The 15,185-nt window shown below is 46.4% G+C and overlaps 1 protein-coding gene across 1 annotated transcript; it reads left to right on the top strand.

Moving 5' to 3' along the window:
* Nucleotides 1-3,130: 3,130 nt before the first annotated feature.
* On the top strand, nt 3,131-5,047 carry LOC125548731 (putative glucan endo-1,3-beta-glucosidase GVI). Its single transcript, XM_048712277.1, has 2 exons — nt 3,131-3,258; nt 3,904-5,047. The coding sequence occupies exons 1-2, from the start codon at nt 3,201-3,203 to the stop codon at nt 4,860-4,862; spliced, it is 1,017 nt and encodes a 338-aa protein (XP_048568234.1). The 5' UTR covers nt 3,131-3,200; the 3' UTR covers nt 4,863-5,047.
* Nucleotides 5,048-15,185: the final 10,138 nt, after the last annotated feature.

The raw sequence follows: 15,185 nt of genomic DNA, 5'->3' as shown, positions 1-15,185 counted from the left end.
CTCAAAGGGGTCGACCCTGACTATTCCTTTGCATTTTCGACACGGACATAAAACATCCTTCAGTCTTTTTCATACATTTCGTCCACAGCGGATTGCCAGTATCTTTCCACCATCCTTCCATTGACCATCATGATCACCTGCGCGCGGAGCAAATATTATAACCACGTATATATGCATGCATGGATCAAATTCATACAAAAATTCGGCATGACCTTCCCTAAACATAGGACATATTGAGTTTGCCCGAAATTCGCCGAAACGGAATTGAATCGACATTTTGGCAAAACATAGGCAACTCATGTCACCCACATTATTTCATCAAATACACAATGTAGGCAACTCAAATTATGCCACACACAATTCGGTATATTCTCATATCGCCCATATATATATAGTTTCGGTCCTTATCCACACAAAAACATTTTTTTGCTCACCTATGTGTCGAGAGGGATATCGAGCACCTTTCTTCTTAATTACCTAGTAGCTCTAGATATATATAGCTCTAACTAGCTAGCTAGCTCCTTAGGGAGAGAGTGGGAGGAGAGGGAGAGAGGAGAAGAGGGAAGGCATTAATGGAAGGGCGTGGGGGAGGGTAAAGAAGAGGGGGAGGGAGGGCATTAATGGAGGGGGTGGTGGTGGAGGGCAAAGAAAGAGGGGGTGGTGATGGGAGGGCTCTAATGGAGGGGTGTGTTGGAGGGGCAAAGAAGAGGAGGGTGGTGGAAGGGCAAAGAAGAGAAGAAGGGAGGGCTCTAATGGAGGGGTGGTGGAGGGGGAGCATTAGAACAAGCAAGGTGCAAGGAAAGGCTGAGAAAGGAAGGGGGAGAGGAAGAAGAAAGGGGAGGAAGGAGGGGAAAGGTGGTAGGTGGCTGGCGACCATGGCAGTAGCGCGGGGAGCCAAAACACGCTACTGCTATGGCAGCTTGCAAAATATCTACGGCTAGTGTTGCACTACCTATAGCGCGGTCTAGAAAAACACACTACTGGTAAAATGTTATACATAAAAAAATAGCAGTAGCGCGCTTATCTAAACAAGCGCTATAGATCCAAAACTAACAGTAGCACCGGTTGGACGACCAGCGCTGCTAATATTTATTGACCAAGAGATGTGGTGTGTTACACTTAGCAGTAGCATGGGGCTAGGTAACAAGCGCTGCTGCTAACACATACCAGTAGCGCGCTTTCTACCTAGCGCTACTACTAACTACTAGTAGCGTGGGGTCATAAACAAACGCTACTGGTAAAATTCTATCTATAAGCATTTTCCTAGTAGTGGTAGAGCGGCGCGGCGGAGTCGAGGCTGGCCACAAGCGTCAAGGCCACCGCCATCGCGGACGATGATGATGTGGACGATGACGCCTCCAGTTGCCCCCCCCCCCCCCCCCCCCCCCCCCCCGCCCCGTCCTGCGCACCGTCGCCGGAGGAGTGGTCGGGCAAGTCCGTCACCAACTAGGACCTCACCTCGCCGGTCCCTCGACAAGCTCCTCGTGCCACCTCTGTTGTCCCCTCGTCATCCGCTCTATCGCCAGAGGAGCGCCTGGGTGAGTTCATCGCCGGCCAGAACCTCTCCTCGCCATCCCCTCGCACTCGTCGCCAGGTCTCCGTCCTGGACCTCACAATGAGGATTTAGATGTGCGGGAGGGGAGTGGGAAAATGGACAGGGGAGTGGGTTTGCGTGTTGTGGGTGGGGAGTGGGGCTTGTTCACGATGATCACCCCTAATTCCGAACGCTCGATTCTGCATGACGTGGTTGTGGATGAGCTTCAAGATCCGTGTGTTTTGGTCTAGTGGCTTTGAACGCGTTCAGACGGAAATCCTAAAAAACTTACGTTCAGATTTTACCATTTCCAATGACTTTTGCATTACTAGGTCTATGTATTACTATTCCCAATTAATGTGGACATATGATTGCTCGACGTATGGATCTACTATGCATGTGGGCTTGGACCAAGCCATCCCCAAACATTGGACTGGATCTTGAAAACGGGATTCAACTGAATTCGACTTCGTGGTAGCCCAGTGGCTTTTGGTCCCCATCGGAAAGTGGTGAACGGATTGCTCCTTGCCCAACGACAAAAAGAAAGAAATTGGGTACTGTAAAAATTATGAAGTGCCAAGGGAAAGCATTAGATAATTCGTTGGCAATGGCTGGACATGCATGGGAAAAGACGGCCGGCGGCGTAGCGGGAGGTGTAACCGAGAGAGCAGTGGCACAGAAGACGTATGTAACGATAAGGGCATGTGCAATGGTTCTATCTTAAGAGTGCCATGTAGGATAAATGATGAGGTGGAGGAGAGATAAATCATAAGAGAAGACTTGTCTTATCTTATTTAAGAGAAGACAAGAGATGATCTCTTAGCACAATTTGTCTCATCATATTTTTAGGAACAATTAATTATTGAAGATAAGGCTAAGAGATGACCCATTGTAGGCATGTTTTCTTGTTATCTCTAATTTATATGCAAAATTTAAGATAAGACTATCTTATCAACCATTGTACATGCCTTAACGGAGTGATCCATCGATGGATATGCGATCCATTACTTGATATACTTCCTTCTTATCGACGAAATCATTTGTAATGTGTATATATGGTATTATATCTACAATAAATCAGCAAGTACGAGCAATGGATTTAGCAGGTTCATCCACGGGAAAGTCCCGTTTCTTCTGCAAGGAAGTAGTACCTGCATTTTCCTTTCCCCGACACCTTAACAGCCATTTAATGACGATCACGGCAGAGCAAACTAACCGAAGGATTCCAAGACACGTTACATTATCACATGCAATGGAAGGTAAAACTAAGGGGGAAAGCACACGTGGTACGGCCGCGCCTCCTACTGGCGGACGTACGTGCATGGCAACATCGACCGATGAGGGATGGGATCGGTCAGTTGCCGTCGGTTCGCTCGTCCATGTCCGTTACCCGCACACGGCGACCCACGTAAAACCGCGTGCCGGGCGGGTCGTCGTGCCCGTCGGGTGTCCGTATGACGCGGACGCGCACGTACGGTGCATGCGGCCGTGCACGTACCGCACGACCCCGAGCCCTCCGGTGGTTGTGCGCCTTCCAAAACACGAAGCCTCGCCGGCTATATATACGCGGGAGCACCGCACGTCCACACCGCATCACCGCATCGTCGCATCCCATCGCACGACGAGGGAGGGAAACTAGGAGCGAACCAAGGGAAGGGAAGAGAAGATGATCGCGTTGTGGGTTGCTGCCTGCAGCCTGCTGTCGTGGTGTTCGTCGCTCTCGGGTGAGACCAGTAAATTGCAGTTTATATTACTGATCGATAGATCGTCGCTTGATTGCTAGCTCCGGATTGATCAATGTTTGATGCTGGCGCACTAGCTACTTTTATCCTACTGTCATGAACGCTATTATGTTGTTCATCGTTCCTTATGCAGTTCTCTTGGCTATACCTTCCTATCCTTTTCGAATTTGCGTCTCCTTGCAGGAGCAAAAGGGTTATGTTCATCGCAAAGCATGCAAACCAGTTTCGACGGAGCACCAAAACAGCATGCTTTTGCTTAGATAAATTGACTACACACTATTGCTTGGCTTATTTATTGCTTGCTGTTGGAGGTGGTTGATAATTCTATTCATTGTGCATTGGTTAGGATGTCTGGCATAAATCCGTATAGGTCTCTTTGATTCCTGTCCATGGGGTTTATGAAAGTGGAACCCTAAAGTACTTCTTAATTAAGGGCAGTACTCTACTGTACTCCTTTCCGAACAAAGGTAACTCATTAAGGAATCAAAGGATCTACAGTGGAAAAAAGGAAAGAAAGGGACGATCAATCCCATGCAGTTATGAGATGCACACATCGTGTACATTTACTTAGTACGTGTGCTAAAATTTCGGGCTTACAGTTACCGTTCATGTGTTCATCACGTGCAGGAGTCGAAGGAATTGGAGTCAACTATGGCATGATGGGCAGCAACCTCCCGTCCCCGGACAAGGTGGTGGCGCTGTACAAAGCCAACAACATCACCGACGTCCGCATCTTCCACCCGGACACCAACGTCCTCGAGGCCCTCCGCGGCTCAGGCCTCGGCGTCGTCCTCGGCACGCTCAACAGCGACCTCGCCCCGCTCGCCTCCGACGCCTCGTACGCCGCGTCATGGGTGCAGTCCTACGTGCAGCCCTTCGCCGGCGCCGTGAGCTTCCGCTACATCAACGCCGGGAACGAGGTCATACCGGGGGAGTCCGCCGGTCTGGTGCTCCCCGCCATGCAGAACCTCGAGGCCGCGCTCCGGGCCGCGGGGCTCAGTGTGCCGGTAACGACGGCCATGGCGACGTCGGTGCTCGGGACCTCGTACCCGCCGTCGCAGGGCGCGTTCTCGGAGGCGGCGCTGCCGACGGTCGGGCCGATCGTCTCCTTCCTGGCGTCGAGGGGCACGCCGCTGCTCGTGAACGTGTACCCGTACTTCGCCTACTCGGCGGAGCCGTCCTCGGTGCCGCTCGACTACGCGCTCCTGTCGTCGTCGGCCGCGGTGGCGGTGACCGACAACGGGGTTGAGTATGCCAACATGTTCGATGCCATCCTGGACGCGGTGTACGCGGCCGTGGAGAAGGCCGGGGGCGGGGAGAGCATGGCGCTGGTGGTGTCGGAGACCGGGTGGCCATCGGGCGGCGGCGGGTACGGCGCCAGCGTGGAGAACGCGGCGGCGTACATCAACAACCTGGTCCGGCACGTGGGGCGCGGCACGCCGCGGCGGCCCGGGAAGGCCGTGGAGACGTATATCTTCGCCATGTTCAACGAGAACCAGAAGCCCGAGGGCGTGGAGCAGTACTTCGGGATGTTCCAGCCGGACATGAGCCAGGTCTACCACGTCGACTTCTCGGCTTCGTCCTAAGAAGACGCCTGGCTGCTGCATGGACCACGCATGTGCATCGATCATCCATTAGTTAGGAAAAATTATAGGGTAGGACCGATTCTGTTTATTTGAGCTTCTGGATCTCTCATTATCCCTCGAGAAGTAGAACTTATGAGTTATGATGTGACATGGATATTTATGCTGCAATATGGTTATACAGTATATATATGGAGTATCTTCAAAGGGAAGGTTGTGGCTGTGTTCGCGTTTTTCCATCTTTTCATTTTGTTTTTAGCCTCAGGCGCACAACACACACCACACGCATGCACGCGCACCACCACACATATTTGCTATGCACGGCACGTCATCAACTCATCATTCCGTAAAGGAACACGGAGGACAATTGAGAAGGCGGTCGCGTGGCGACTGTCCTCCTTTGCTCGGGTTAGGGTTCCTGGACGGGGGTGGTGAGGTTAAGAAGGTGATCGGGGGCGGTGACTGCGCTTCCCTCGGCACAGATTGGTGTAGTCTCTCTTCTCCACGGAGCAGAGCTATGGCGGAGAGGACGAAGGAAAAGGAGAAGGGATCCCCGGTGAAGAAGGCGACCCCGGCGGCGGCTACAACTCCGGGCACTCCTGGGGGCTTTGCAAAGTCCCCGATCGAAAGCAAAACACCGGATCCCACAGCAAGCCTGTCGGCTCGATTGGGAGGGATGATTCTGATGGATAAAGAAGCGGAGGGGTTCGTGTTTGAGGAAGCAGGTCAGATCTTGCCCAAATACACCAAGTGGTCGGCTGTGGGGAAGTCCTTCTCCCCACGACCGCTCAATAGGGTTGTCCTCGAACGAACAATGGAGCGGGCATGGGGATTACATCACAAAGCTAAGTTCTAGGATATGGGTGACAATATATTTGTGGTGCACTTTGGAAGCGAAGGTGACTGGAAGCACGCAATGAGTAATGGACCTTGGCAGTATGATTTTAATGTGCTCGCTCTGAAGGATTATGAGAGTAACACTCGCCCCTCAGAGATGGTGTTTGACAAGGTAGAGGTGTGGGTTCGTGTGACGGATTTGCCACCAGGAAGCGTACAGGGGAATTTGGTAAAACCCTTGGCAACTGGTTAGGGGATATTGTGAAGGTAGATGTGGATCATGGTGGAGTGGCCAGAGGCAATCAACTTCGGGTGAGAGCAAAAATCTCGATGTTTGAACCTTTGGTCAGGGGTTTCAAGCTTAAAGCATCTCGGGAGGATAAAATAGGCACTTGGTTTGACTTCCATTATGAAAAAATACCACACTTCTGTTTCGAGTGCGGTAGACTAGTGCATGTTGATGGAAGATGTGACCCCCCTGTGGATTCATCGATGCAGTGCGGGGGGATGGTTGAGAGCCTCCCCGGGACAGAGCACTGGCTCCATGAATGAAGGCAAAGAGGGAAAGGCAAAGGAGAGCAGTAGTTTTGTCAGCGCTCAGTCAAATGATAGCAACAAAAGAGCTGACGACCATGGACATGTGAGAAATCTCCCCACCAAACGAAACTTGAAAGCAGACTTTGATAAACTGGCGAGCTCACGCACTGGCGCTGAGCGCAGACCGGAAAGGGGGAGGTGTCGAGCCCAGAGAAGAATCGCTTCCGTGGGGAGTGGCCAACTGAGAGGGACCTGAGGCATGAAATAGAGCGGAAGAGGGAGAGGGATCTCCGTGAACAACTAAAAGAACAAAAAAGACAGTATGAGCATGTTCGGGAACAGGCTGAGATTAGAAGACACAATGAGCAAGCTGAGGTTCAGAGAGAGAGAGAGAAGGTCAGTATAGTTACCATTACCCCACTGAGAGGAAGAAGGGCTATTATATGAGGAAGCCTCGGAGCGACAATACAGACTATTATGGACAGGGTGAGAGCTCCCAGACCTTCCCTGGTTCAAGGAAGAGGAGGCCAGGACAGATGTGGGTAGCAAAGGAAGGATATGATAGACAGTTAGGGCATGATGTGTTCATTAGCGATACAAGACCGAAGACGTCTTCCGTGTTTGATCGTATCTCTGAATATGAAGATAGAATGGCGGACCCTGCCAGGGAGCGGGGCCGCCAAGAGCAATGATTGTCTTGGCCTGGAACTGTCGAGGACTGGGGCTGGACTCGACAGTAGGCGAACGTTGGGACCTCATACGGTCATACAACCCAGCGGTGGTGTTCTTATCGGAAACGAGGAAGAAAGCGGGGGCGATGGAGCAACTGAAATGGAGTCTGGGTTTCACCCAAGGTGTGGCGGTTGACTATAATGGAAAAAGTGGAGCACTAGCGCTATGGTGGAGCAACTATCTGGATGTCACTGTTCGGCCATGGTGCCAATACTATATTGATGCAAAAATAAAGAGTGAGGACAACACCTTCAGATTCACTAGAATCTATGGTGAACCTTGTGTAGATAAAAGGAATAAGACTTTGGAAGCTATATGGTACCTCACACGACAAGATGATCTCCCCTGGATATGTGCAGGCGACTACAATGAAGCACTCGAGTAGTCTGAACAACGAGGTGGTAACCCGAGCAGCTTACGGCAAATTGAGGCATTTAGAGACCGTCTCACTGATTGCGGCATGGCGGATATGGGGTTCTATGGATATCCTTCCACATGGGATAACGAACGGGACGCGAAAGAAAATATTCAAGTCAGGCTGGATCGGGCGACATGTAGTGCAGATTTCATGCAGATATTTCCAGGTTCTAATGTAAAGCATATAATGACAGAGGAGTCTGATCACCAGGACTTAATACCGCGTATCTCATCAGCACGCGGCGAGCCCATAAACCATTCCAATATGAAGCCGCGTGGTCTAGACATGAACAGTATGATGACATGATAACCAATGCATGGGCTATGGCGCATGAAGCCAATGAGGGACAACATGGGCTGGGCGCAACATGTAGTAAACTTGATTTGCTATCCAAATCCATGCATGAATGGAGTTGTACAGTTTTTGGATCAATCAAAAGGCAAATCAATCATCTGAAAAGTCAGTTCACAGATGCAAAAGTACGAGCAGCAAGTACATGATACAGACATGAAGTAAAGGATATAGAAGACCAGCTGCATGAGCTCTATGTGAGGGAAGAGTTATACTACAAACAACGGACCAACTTTGACTAGCTTAGGGAAGGGGATTAGAATACAAAGTTCAAAACCGAGCAAGTCGCCGCAAAATAAAAAATACAGTCAAAGCGCTGAGGCGGGAGGATGGAACGAGATGCACTGAAGATGAGGGGATGAGATCTATGGCAGTAGTTTTTTACGAGAAATTGTTCTCGGCTGATGGCTCACAGGAGAGCGAACGTATTTTGAGACATTTTAATCAGATGGTCACTGATGAGATGAACACGCAGCTGGTTGAAGCAGTCATGGATGAAGAAATCGAGCGAGCCCTTTTCCAAATGGGGCCTACAAAGTCTCCATGCCCGGATGGCCTTCCGGCCTTGTTTTACTAGCGTCACCGGTCGCTGGTAAAGAATGACGTGTGTACTGTGGTTAGAGAATTCTTGGCGGGTAAGGCAACACCAAATGGTATTAACGACACGATTATTGTCATGATACTGAAAGTCAACTCACCAGAGTTGCTATCGTAGTTTCGGCCAATAATCCTATGCAATGTGCTCTACAAAATCGCATCTAAGGTGTTGGCAAATAGGCTTAAAAAGATGCTGCCTATTTTGATTTCTGAGGAACAATGTGCCTTTGTCCCCGGCAGGTTAATAACGGATAATGTCCTGGTGGCATATGAATGTGTGCATGCGATAAGGAAGAGGAAGCGGAGGAAGCCTTTTTGTGCGGTTAAACTTGATATGATGAAGGCTTATGACAGAGTGCAGTGGGTCTTTCTGCAACAAATGATGGAGAAACTAGGTTTTACTAATCAATGGATAGAGATGATCATGTGTTGTGTTAAAAAAACCAGGTTTCAAGTTAAGTTGAATGGAGGGCTCTCACACATATTTACTTCATCGAGGGGACTCCGACAAGGAGACCCTCTGTCCCCATATCTCTTTCTATTTTGTGTGGAGGGATTTTCAGCTTTGTTGAGACACGCCCAAGCAGAGAAAGAAATCAAGGGAGTTCCATTTGGGAGCACTGGCCCCACGGTTACTCACCTCCTCTTTGCTGATGATAGTGTGGTATTTTTGGAAGGATCGAAAGAAAGCCCCGAGACCCTTCACACTATCCTTCATGACTATGAGATGGACTCGGGGCAAAAAGTTAATATGCAGAAGTCGGCTATCTTTTTTGGGAAAGGAACTAGTGAGGACGACAAGGTTATATTGAAAGAAGCTATTTTGATTTCTTCGGAGGTGTTGAGTGAAAGATATTTGGGGCTGCCTACGGTGGTAGGCAGATCCAAGGATGGGACCTTTAAGTATTTGTGGGAAAGTGCGGGGAAGAAGGTTGGAGGATGGAAGGGGCAAGGTCAGTCCAAAACAGCAAGGGAGGTACTCGTTAAATCCGGTCTCCAATCTACACCGACATTCACCATGAGCTGTTTTCAACTCACAAAGAAAATGTGCCGGAACCTGTCTACGATCTCTTCGAACTTCTAGTGGGGTGCAGTGAATGGTGTGAAGAAACTACATTGGATAGCATGGGACAAGATGTGTACAAGGAAGCACGAAGGAGCACTTGGTTTTAGGGACCCGAAGGCTTTCAACCAAGCTTTGTTGGCCAAACAGGTTTGGCAGATTTTATAGGTCCCTAACTCACTATGTGCAAAAGTGCTCAAAGCAAGGTATTTCCCGGACAACTCCATCCTCAATGCCACCTGTCCTAGTGCAGGATCTTATACGTTTCGGAGTATCATCCATGGGCGAAATTTGCTGCTGGATGGGCTTATATGGAGAGTTCATGATGGCACCAACATTAGAATTCACCATAACAATTGGATTCCGTAGAAGGGGAGTCTGAAGCCACCGGGCCAGACTTATATTCAGGGTATATCTCGAATCAGGGATTTACTAAACTCACATGGTACTGCATGGGATCCAAGCAAGGTCCAGGAGATGTTTTCACCAGATGGGGCTCATGAAATCATGCAAATCCAAATCGGAGGGCCGGAGGTAGAGGATTACCAGGCGTGGAACTTCACAAAAATGGTATCTTTTCGGTGCGATCCGCGTATCACCTGAGAATGGCACAGAAAAGGCTTAGATCCAGAAGGACGGAGTCTTCATTGTCAGTACAGAACCATAGGGCTTGGTTGAGACTTTGGGCCTCAGTTTCCCCGAGAAAAGTTAAAACGCATGCTTGGAGGTTGATTCGGAATGGACTGGCTGTAGGATCCGAGCTCCAAAGAAGATGCATCAAGCATGGGGTTTTCTGTGTGGCATGTGGACGTGAAGAGACCAACTATCATCGCTTCTGGGGATGTTGTCATTCAGCCATGTTTTGGAAGATTATGCACTCGGAAATGGGAGTTCCGGTGGCGATCCCGCCGGTGTCGGTCAGCTCTCAGGGTGATCTTTCTAACTGGCTCCTCACCTAGATAGGAAATGCATCCGACGAAGAGAAAGCAGTCTTGCTGCAGGGGATATATGGACTTTGGATGGCAAGGAACAATGCGAGGGACGGAAGAAAGATAGATGATGCTCGTGATATAGAACACAAGGTTTTCAGAGCAATGGAAGCGTGGCAGGCAGTCCATGGAAGAGTAAGCAAACAGGCGAGTCCGGCTATGGAGAAGAGCTGGGAACCCCCGGAGGATGGATGGATCAAAAAAATGTTGATGGAGCTGTAGACAAAGCAGGAAATAAAGGAGGCGCTGGAGTGGTGTTCCGAAACCATGAGGGTGCTTTTCTGGGCGGGGCGTGCCATTTCTTTCCTGTAGGGGGTGATCCAGCTGCAAACGAACTCCATGCTTGCCGCAGGGCATTGCAGCTAGCCGACGAGGTAAATGCAGCCAACCTGCACATTGAAATGGATTGTACGGAAATAGTGTGCAAGCTTCAGAGCAAAGAGAAGGACTATTCGGTGCTGGGACCAATGATCGAAGATGTGAAAAAGATGCTGGAGGCGCGGTAGCAGTGGAAGATTAGCTGGACTCGGTGATCGGCAAACTGTGTGGCACATACACTTGCTAAGGAAGGAGTGTCCAATGAGATTTGTAAGGTCTGGTTACAAGAACCACCCGAATGTATTTTTCACTTTGTGTCGGCAGAGATTCCTTCCTTTTATGAATAAATAAGAACTGTTTGAACTTAAAAAAACTCATCATTCCGTAGACGTGTGGGGTATAGGGGAATGGGAGAAGAGAGAGACACCCACCATCGATCCCAGGGATCGAACTTATGATTATCATTGTTTGAAGTCAGGAAAAGAACTCACTTTCTTGTATGATTTGCTTGAGGGAAGTGCTATAGCACAAACTAAAAAGTAGTGTACGAAGAACGGGCTGTCGTTATATGACAAATAAAATGTGTAGCTAGGTGGTGTTTGTAACCACGTAGTAGAACAGAAGTAGAGGAAGATTTGCAACTCCATAAGGATTTTGTTGGAATTTGTTTCTTCATAAATTTTGATATGATGCCCCTTGCTTCAAAAATTTATATACCATTCCTTCTTTCTTTCATAGTATTTTGGAGGATTCCAAAAATGCATTTCCCCAAACCTACTATGAAAGAAAGAAGGAATGGTATATAATTTTTTGAAGCAAGGGGCATCATAGAAAAATTTCCTATATGATTCCATTCCTCTGAAGTTCCTTTGTTCCAAACAGGGCCTTCATCATGAAACTTTGATGAGATGGTGGATTGAGATTAAAAAAAATGACTATGTTGTTGCAAACTAGCAGCAACCAAATACCCAACTTGATGGACTGCAAGTTCTTTTTGCAAAGAGAAATGTCTTCATGGAGTACGAGAATATTGTCATGGAGTACGAGAAATGTCTTAATGAAGGCGAACTGGTAAGGGTATTTGAGCATGTATGCCAATGGGACAAGTCGAGTCGCACACACCTTCACAAAGATACCCTGGTTCACATTTATCACCATGACCGACCTAAATTGACTGATATATGTGGCCCCCGCTATCTTGGGGATTAGGGTTATCACGCCAAGTTCAGGCAGGGCATGTCAAGTGTGGCAATATAGAATTCTTGAAAGATCAGCATGATTACCCGACTTGCCATGACCCCAGAACTTCTATAAGAAGGCAACCGACAACCCATCTACTCCAGGCGTAGAGGACGACTTCATGTCCATGATGGCCCAACTAACTTCCTCAACAAAGAATAGGATGATTAGCTTTACATTCTCAATTACCAAGACCATAGCCTCCACATTCCAGCAATCTACCGCCAAGGCAACCCTTGACTGTGGTTCCACCAAATAACTCCTTATAGAAGGAGAAAATATGGGTGTTGATGTCTGTGGCCTCCTCCAATAGAGGATTTTCCATCCGCAGGCCTACTTAGGTTCTAGACAATGACCAAATGTCTCGTCTAGGGCATTGCTACTTGTGATCTGCATTGGGATTTTTCCTGAAGAGTAGAGAAGATGCAATACAGTAGAGATAAGTATTTCCCCTCAATGAGAACCAAGGATTATCGAACCAAAAGGAGAATCGCGCAAAGCCTCCTGAACAACACATGCACACACAAAAACAAATACTTGCACCCAACGCGAATAAGAGGGTTGTCAATCCCCTTGGCTGTTACTTGCAAGGATTAAATCTTGTAGTGGTAGGTAGATAAATTGCAAAGATAAAATAAAATAAAATAAAAATTGGAGCAAAGTATTTTAGTGTTTTTATATATGATAAAGGTAGACCTGGGGGGTCATAGTTTTCACTAGAGACTTCTCTCTCGAACACATAGCATACAGTGGGTAAACAAATTACTATTGAGCAATCGATAGAAAAGTGCATAGTTATGACGATATTCAAAGCAATAATCATGTATATATGCATCACGTCTGAGATAAGTAGACCGACTCCTGCTTGATCTACTACTATTACTCCACCCATCAACCACTATCCAGCATGCATCTAGAGTATTAAGTTAATAAAAACAGCGTAGCGCCTTAAGCAAGATGACATGATGTAGACAAAGTAAACTCAACCAATATGAATAAACCCCATGATTTTAGCCTTAATGGCAACAATACAAATACTTGTCTTATCCCTTTATGTCACTGGGATATAGCACCACAAGATTAAACCCATCACAAAGCACGTCTCCCACTGAAGATAAATCAATCTAGTTGGTCAAACCAAATGATAGATCGGAGAGAAATACAAAGCTATCACAATCATGCATAATAAAGTTTAGAAAAGACTCAATTACTTCTCATGAATATTCAGATCCTAAATTCACAATTCATCGGATCCCAAAAAACACACCGCAAAAGAAAATTACATCGGATAGAACTCCAAGAACATCAAGGATAATATCGTATTGAAGATCAGAGAGAGAAGAATCCATCTAGCTACTAGCTATGGACCCGTAGATCTACGATAAATTTACGCACACATCATCGGAAGGCAACAAGGATGATGTAGAAGCCCTCCATGATCGATTCCCCCTCGGGCAGAGTACCGGAAAATGCCTCCAGATGGGATCGCGGAAGAATAGAAGATTGCGGCGGCGAAAAAAGTGTTTTGGGTGGCTCTCTGTTGGTTTGAGAATTAGGTCAAATGGAGCTGTGTGGGGCCCATAAGCTCAGGGGGCGCCCTACGAGCTTGTGGCTCTCTCGTATCTCGTATGATCTCCTTCCAAAGCTTCTAGGGTCCCTTCTGGTCTAGAAAATATTAATCCAAAGATATTTTTTCAGGTTGGACTTTGTTTTATATTGATTTTCTGAAAAGCCAAAAAACAAGCAAAAAACAGAAACTAGCACTGGGGACTAAGTTAATAGGTTAGTCCTAAAAAATGATATATAATTGCATATGAAACATCCAAGATTGATATTATAATAGCATAGAATAATCAAAAACTATAGATATATTCGAGATGTATAGGGCATAAGCGAAACTCTAGGCATGGCAAAGAAGAAATTACCCAGTCAACTGAAAAATCATGTCATATTGTATCAACGTTCTAAATTAGCCATCATCCAATTACAAGATTGCAACAGCTGGTAGTTTACCCACTTATATTCTTTAAATCGGTAGTGGTACACATATAATATCCCAAATGCAACATGCTAGTAAAAAATGCACGTCTATCTAGGTTGCGCCTAGGGCGCTTAAGCCCCACCTAGATTCTAGGCAAGGGTCAACCGTCTCGCTTACGCCTGGCTCTTTTTCCATCCTTTAAATCACACATATTTTTGTCATGGCAAACCTTTTTTGCATGCTTAATGGACTACTGCATCCCCTATGTGCATTCTCTTTAAATGGAAAGTGCCAGAATTTTCCTTTGCAGCGCCATATGGAAAATTTGAGTCAAACATATATTTTTCTGATCAAAGTCCTAAAAAAGCTTTTTTTTTCTTATGCAAGTTTATCCTTCTTTTCACATGGCAGACTTACATTCAATTGGATGGCAAAATATTTTATACTTGCATGGTAAATGTTTCTTTTTGCCAAAACGTAAACCAACGAGTAGTTCATTATGCTCTATCATTATTCCACTTGGCAAATTCAAACACATATATGCATCGCAACCTTGCTTACATTACCCTCCCTGTATCTTGTTACACTAACAAAATCGTATCAATCACCATTGTTATTTTCCCCCGTAGCAATTCCACACATTTTATTTTCTTTGGTTTTCGGTCTTTGGTACATGTGCTTTGCTACACATGCAGGATATGGGGGTGTATGCTTCGGTGAGAAAATAGGGCTAATATGTGCTACCCCCCCCCCCCCCCCCCCCCTACAAAAGATTTTTTTCCAGCTTTTTCTTCTTCTATTTTTTTGTTTTTCAAATACATGTTGCACATATTTGTGATACACGTTGAATTTTTTCAAATACAACTTGATCAGCTTTTTTTGAATGATACGGAACATTTATTTAAATTACATGAACATTTGTTTACACTTTATAAACATTTTTCTAAAAGACAAGAACATATTTTTAAAACATGTGAACATTCTCTTAAATTTCACGCACATTGTACAAACATTTTTCAAAATCTTCACGGTCAGCTTTTTGAAATGCTTGAATGTTTTTAAATGACAAATGATTCTTTTAATAATATGAACATTTTAAAAAAAATGCACATATCAAAATTTTACACTACATTAATACTTTTTATATGCACGATGAAAAATTAAGTAAAATAATTTTTTAAATATATAATATACTGTACAATATTTTAAATATATAAGAAAAAAAATAAAGGAATTCCCTGCAAAATAAAATAAAATAAATGGA

Source organism: Triticum urartu, chromosome 3 (assembly GCF_003073215.2).
Source record: "Triticum urartu cultivar G1812 chromosome 3, Tu2.1, whole genome shotgun sequence".
Lineage (NCBI taxonomy): Eukaryota > Viridiplantae > Streptophyta > Magnoliopsida > Poales > Poaceae > Triticum > Triticum urartu.
This window is presented reverse-complemented; position numbering and strand designations above follow the sequence as displayed.

What these genes read in the sequence shown, in the direction of transcription:
- LOC125548731 (XM_048712277.1), top strand. Translation starts at nt 3,201, where the DNA reads ATGATCGCGTTGTGGGTTGCTGCCTGCAGCCTGCTGTCGTGGTGTTCG. An exon ending in GTGGTGTTCGTCGCTCTCGG is followed by an intron (nt 3,259 to 3,903) that starts GTGAGACCAGTA and finishes CATCACGTGCAG; the next exon opens with GAGTCGAAGGAATTGGAGTC.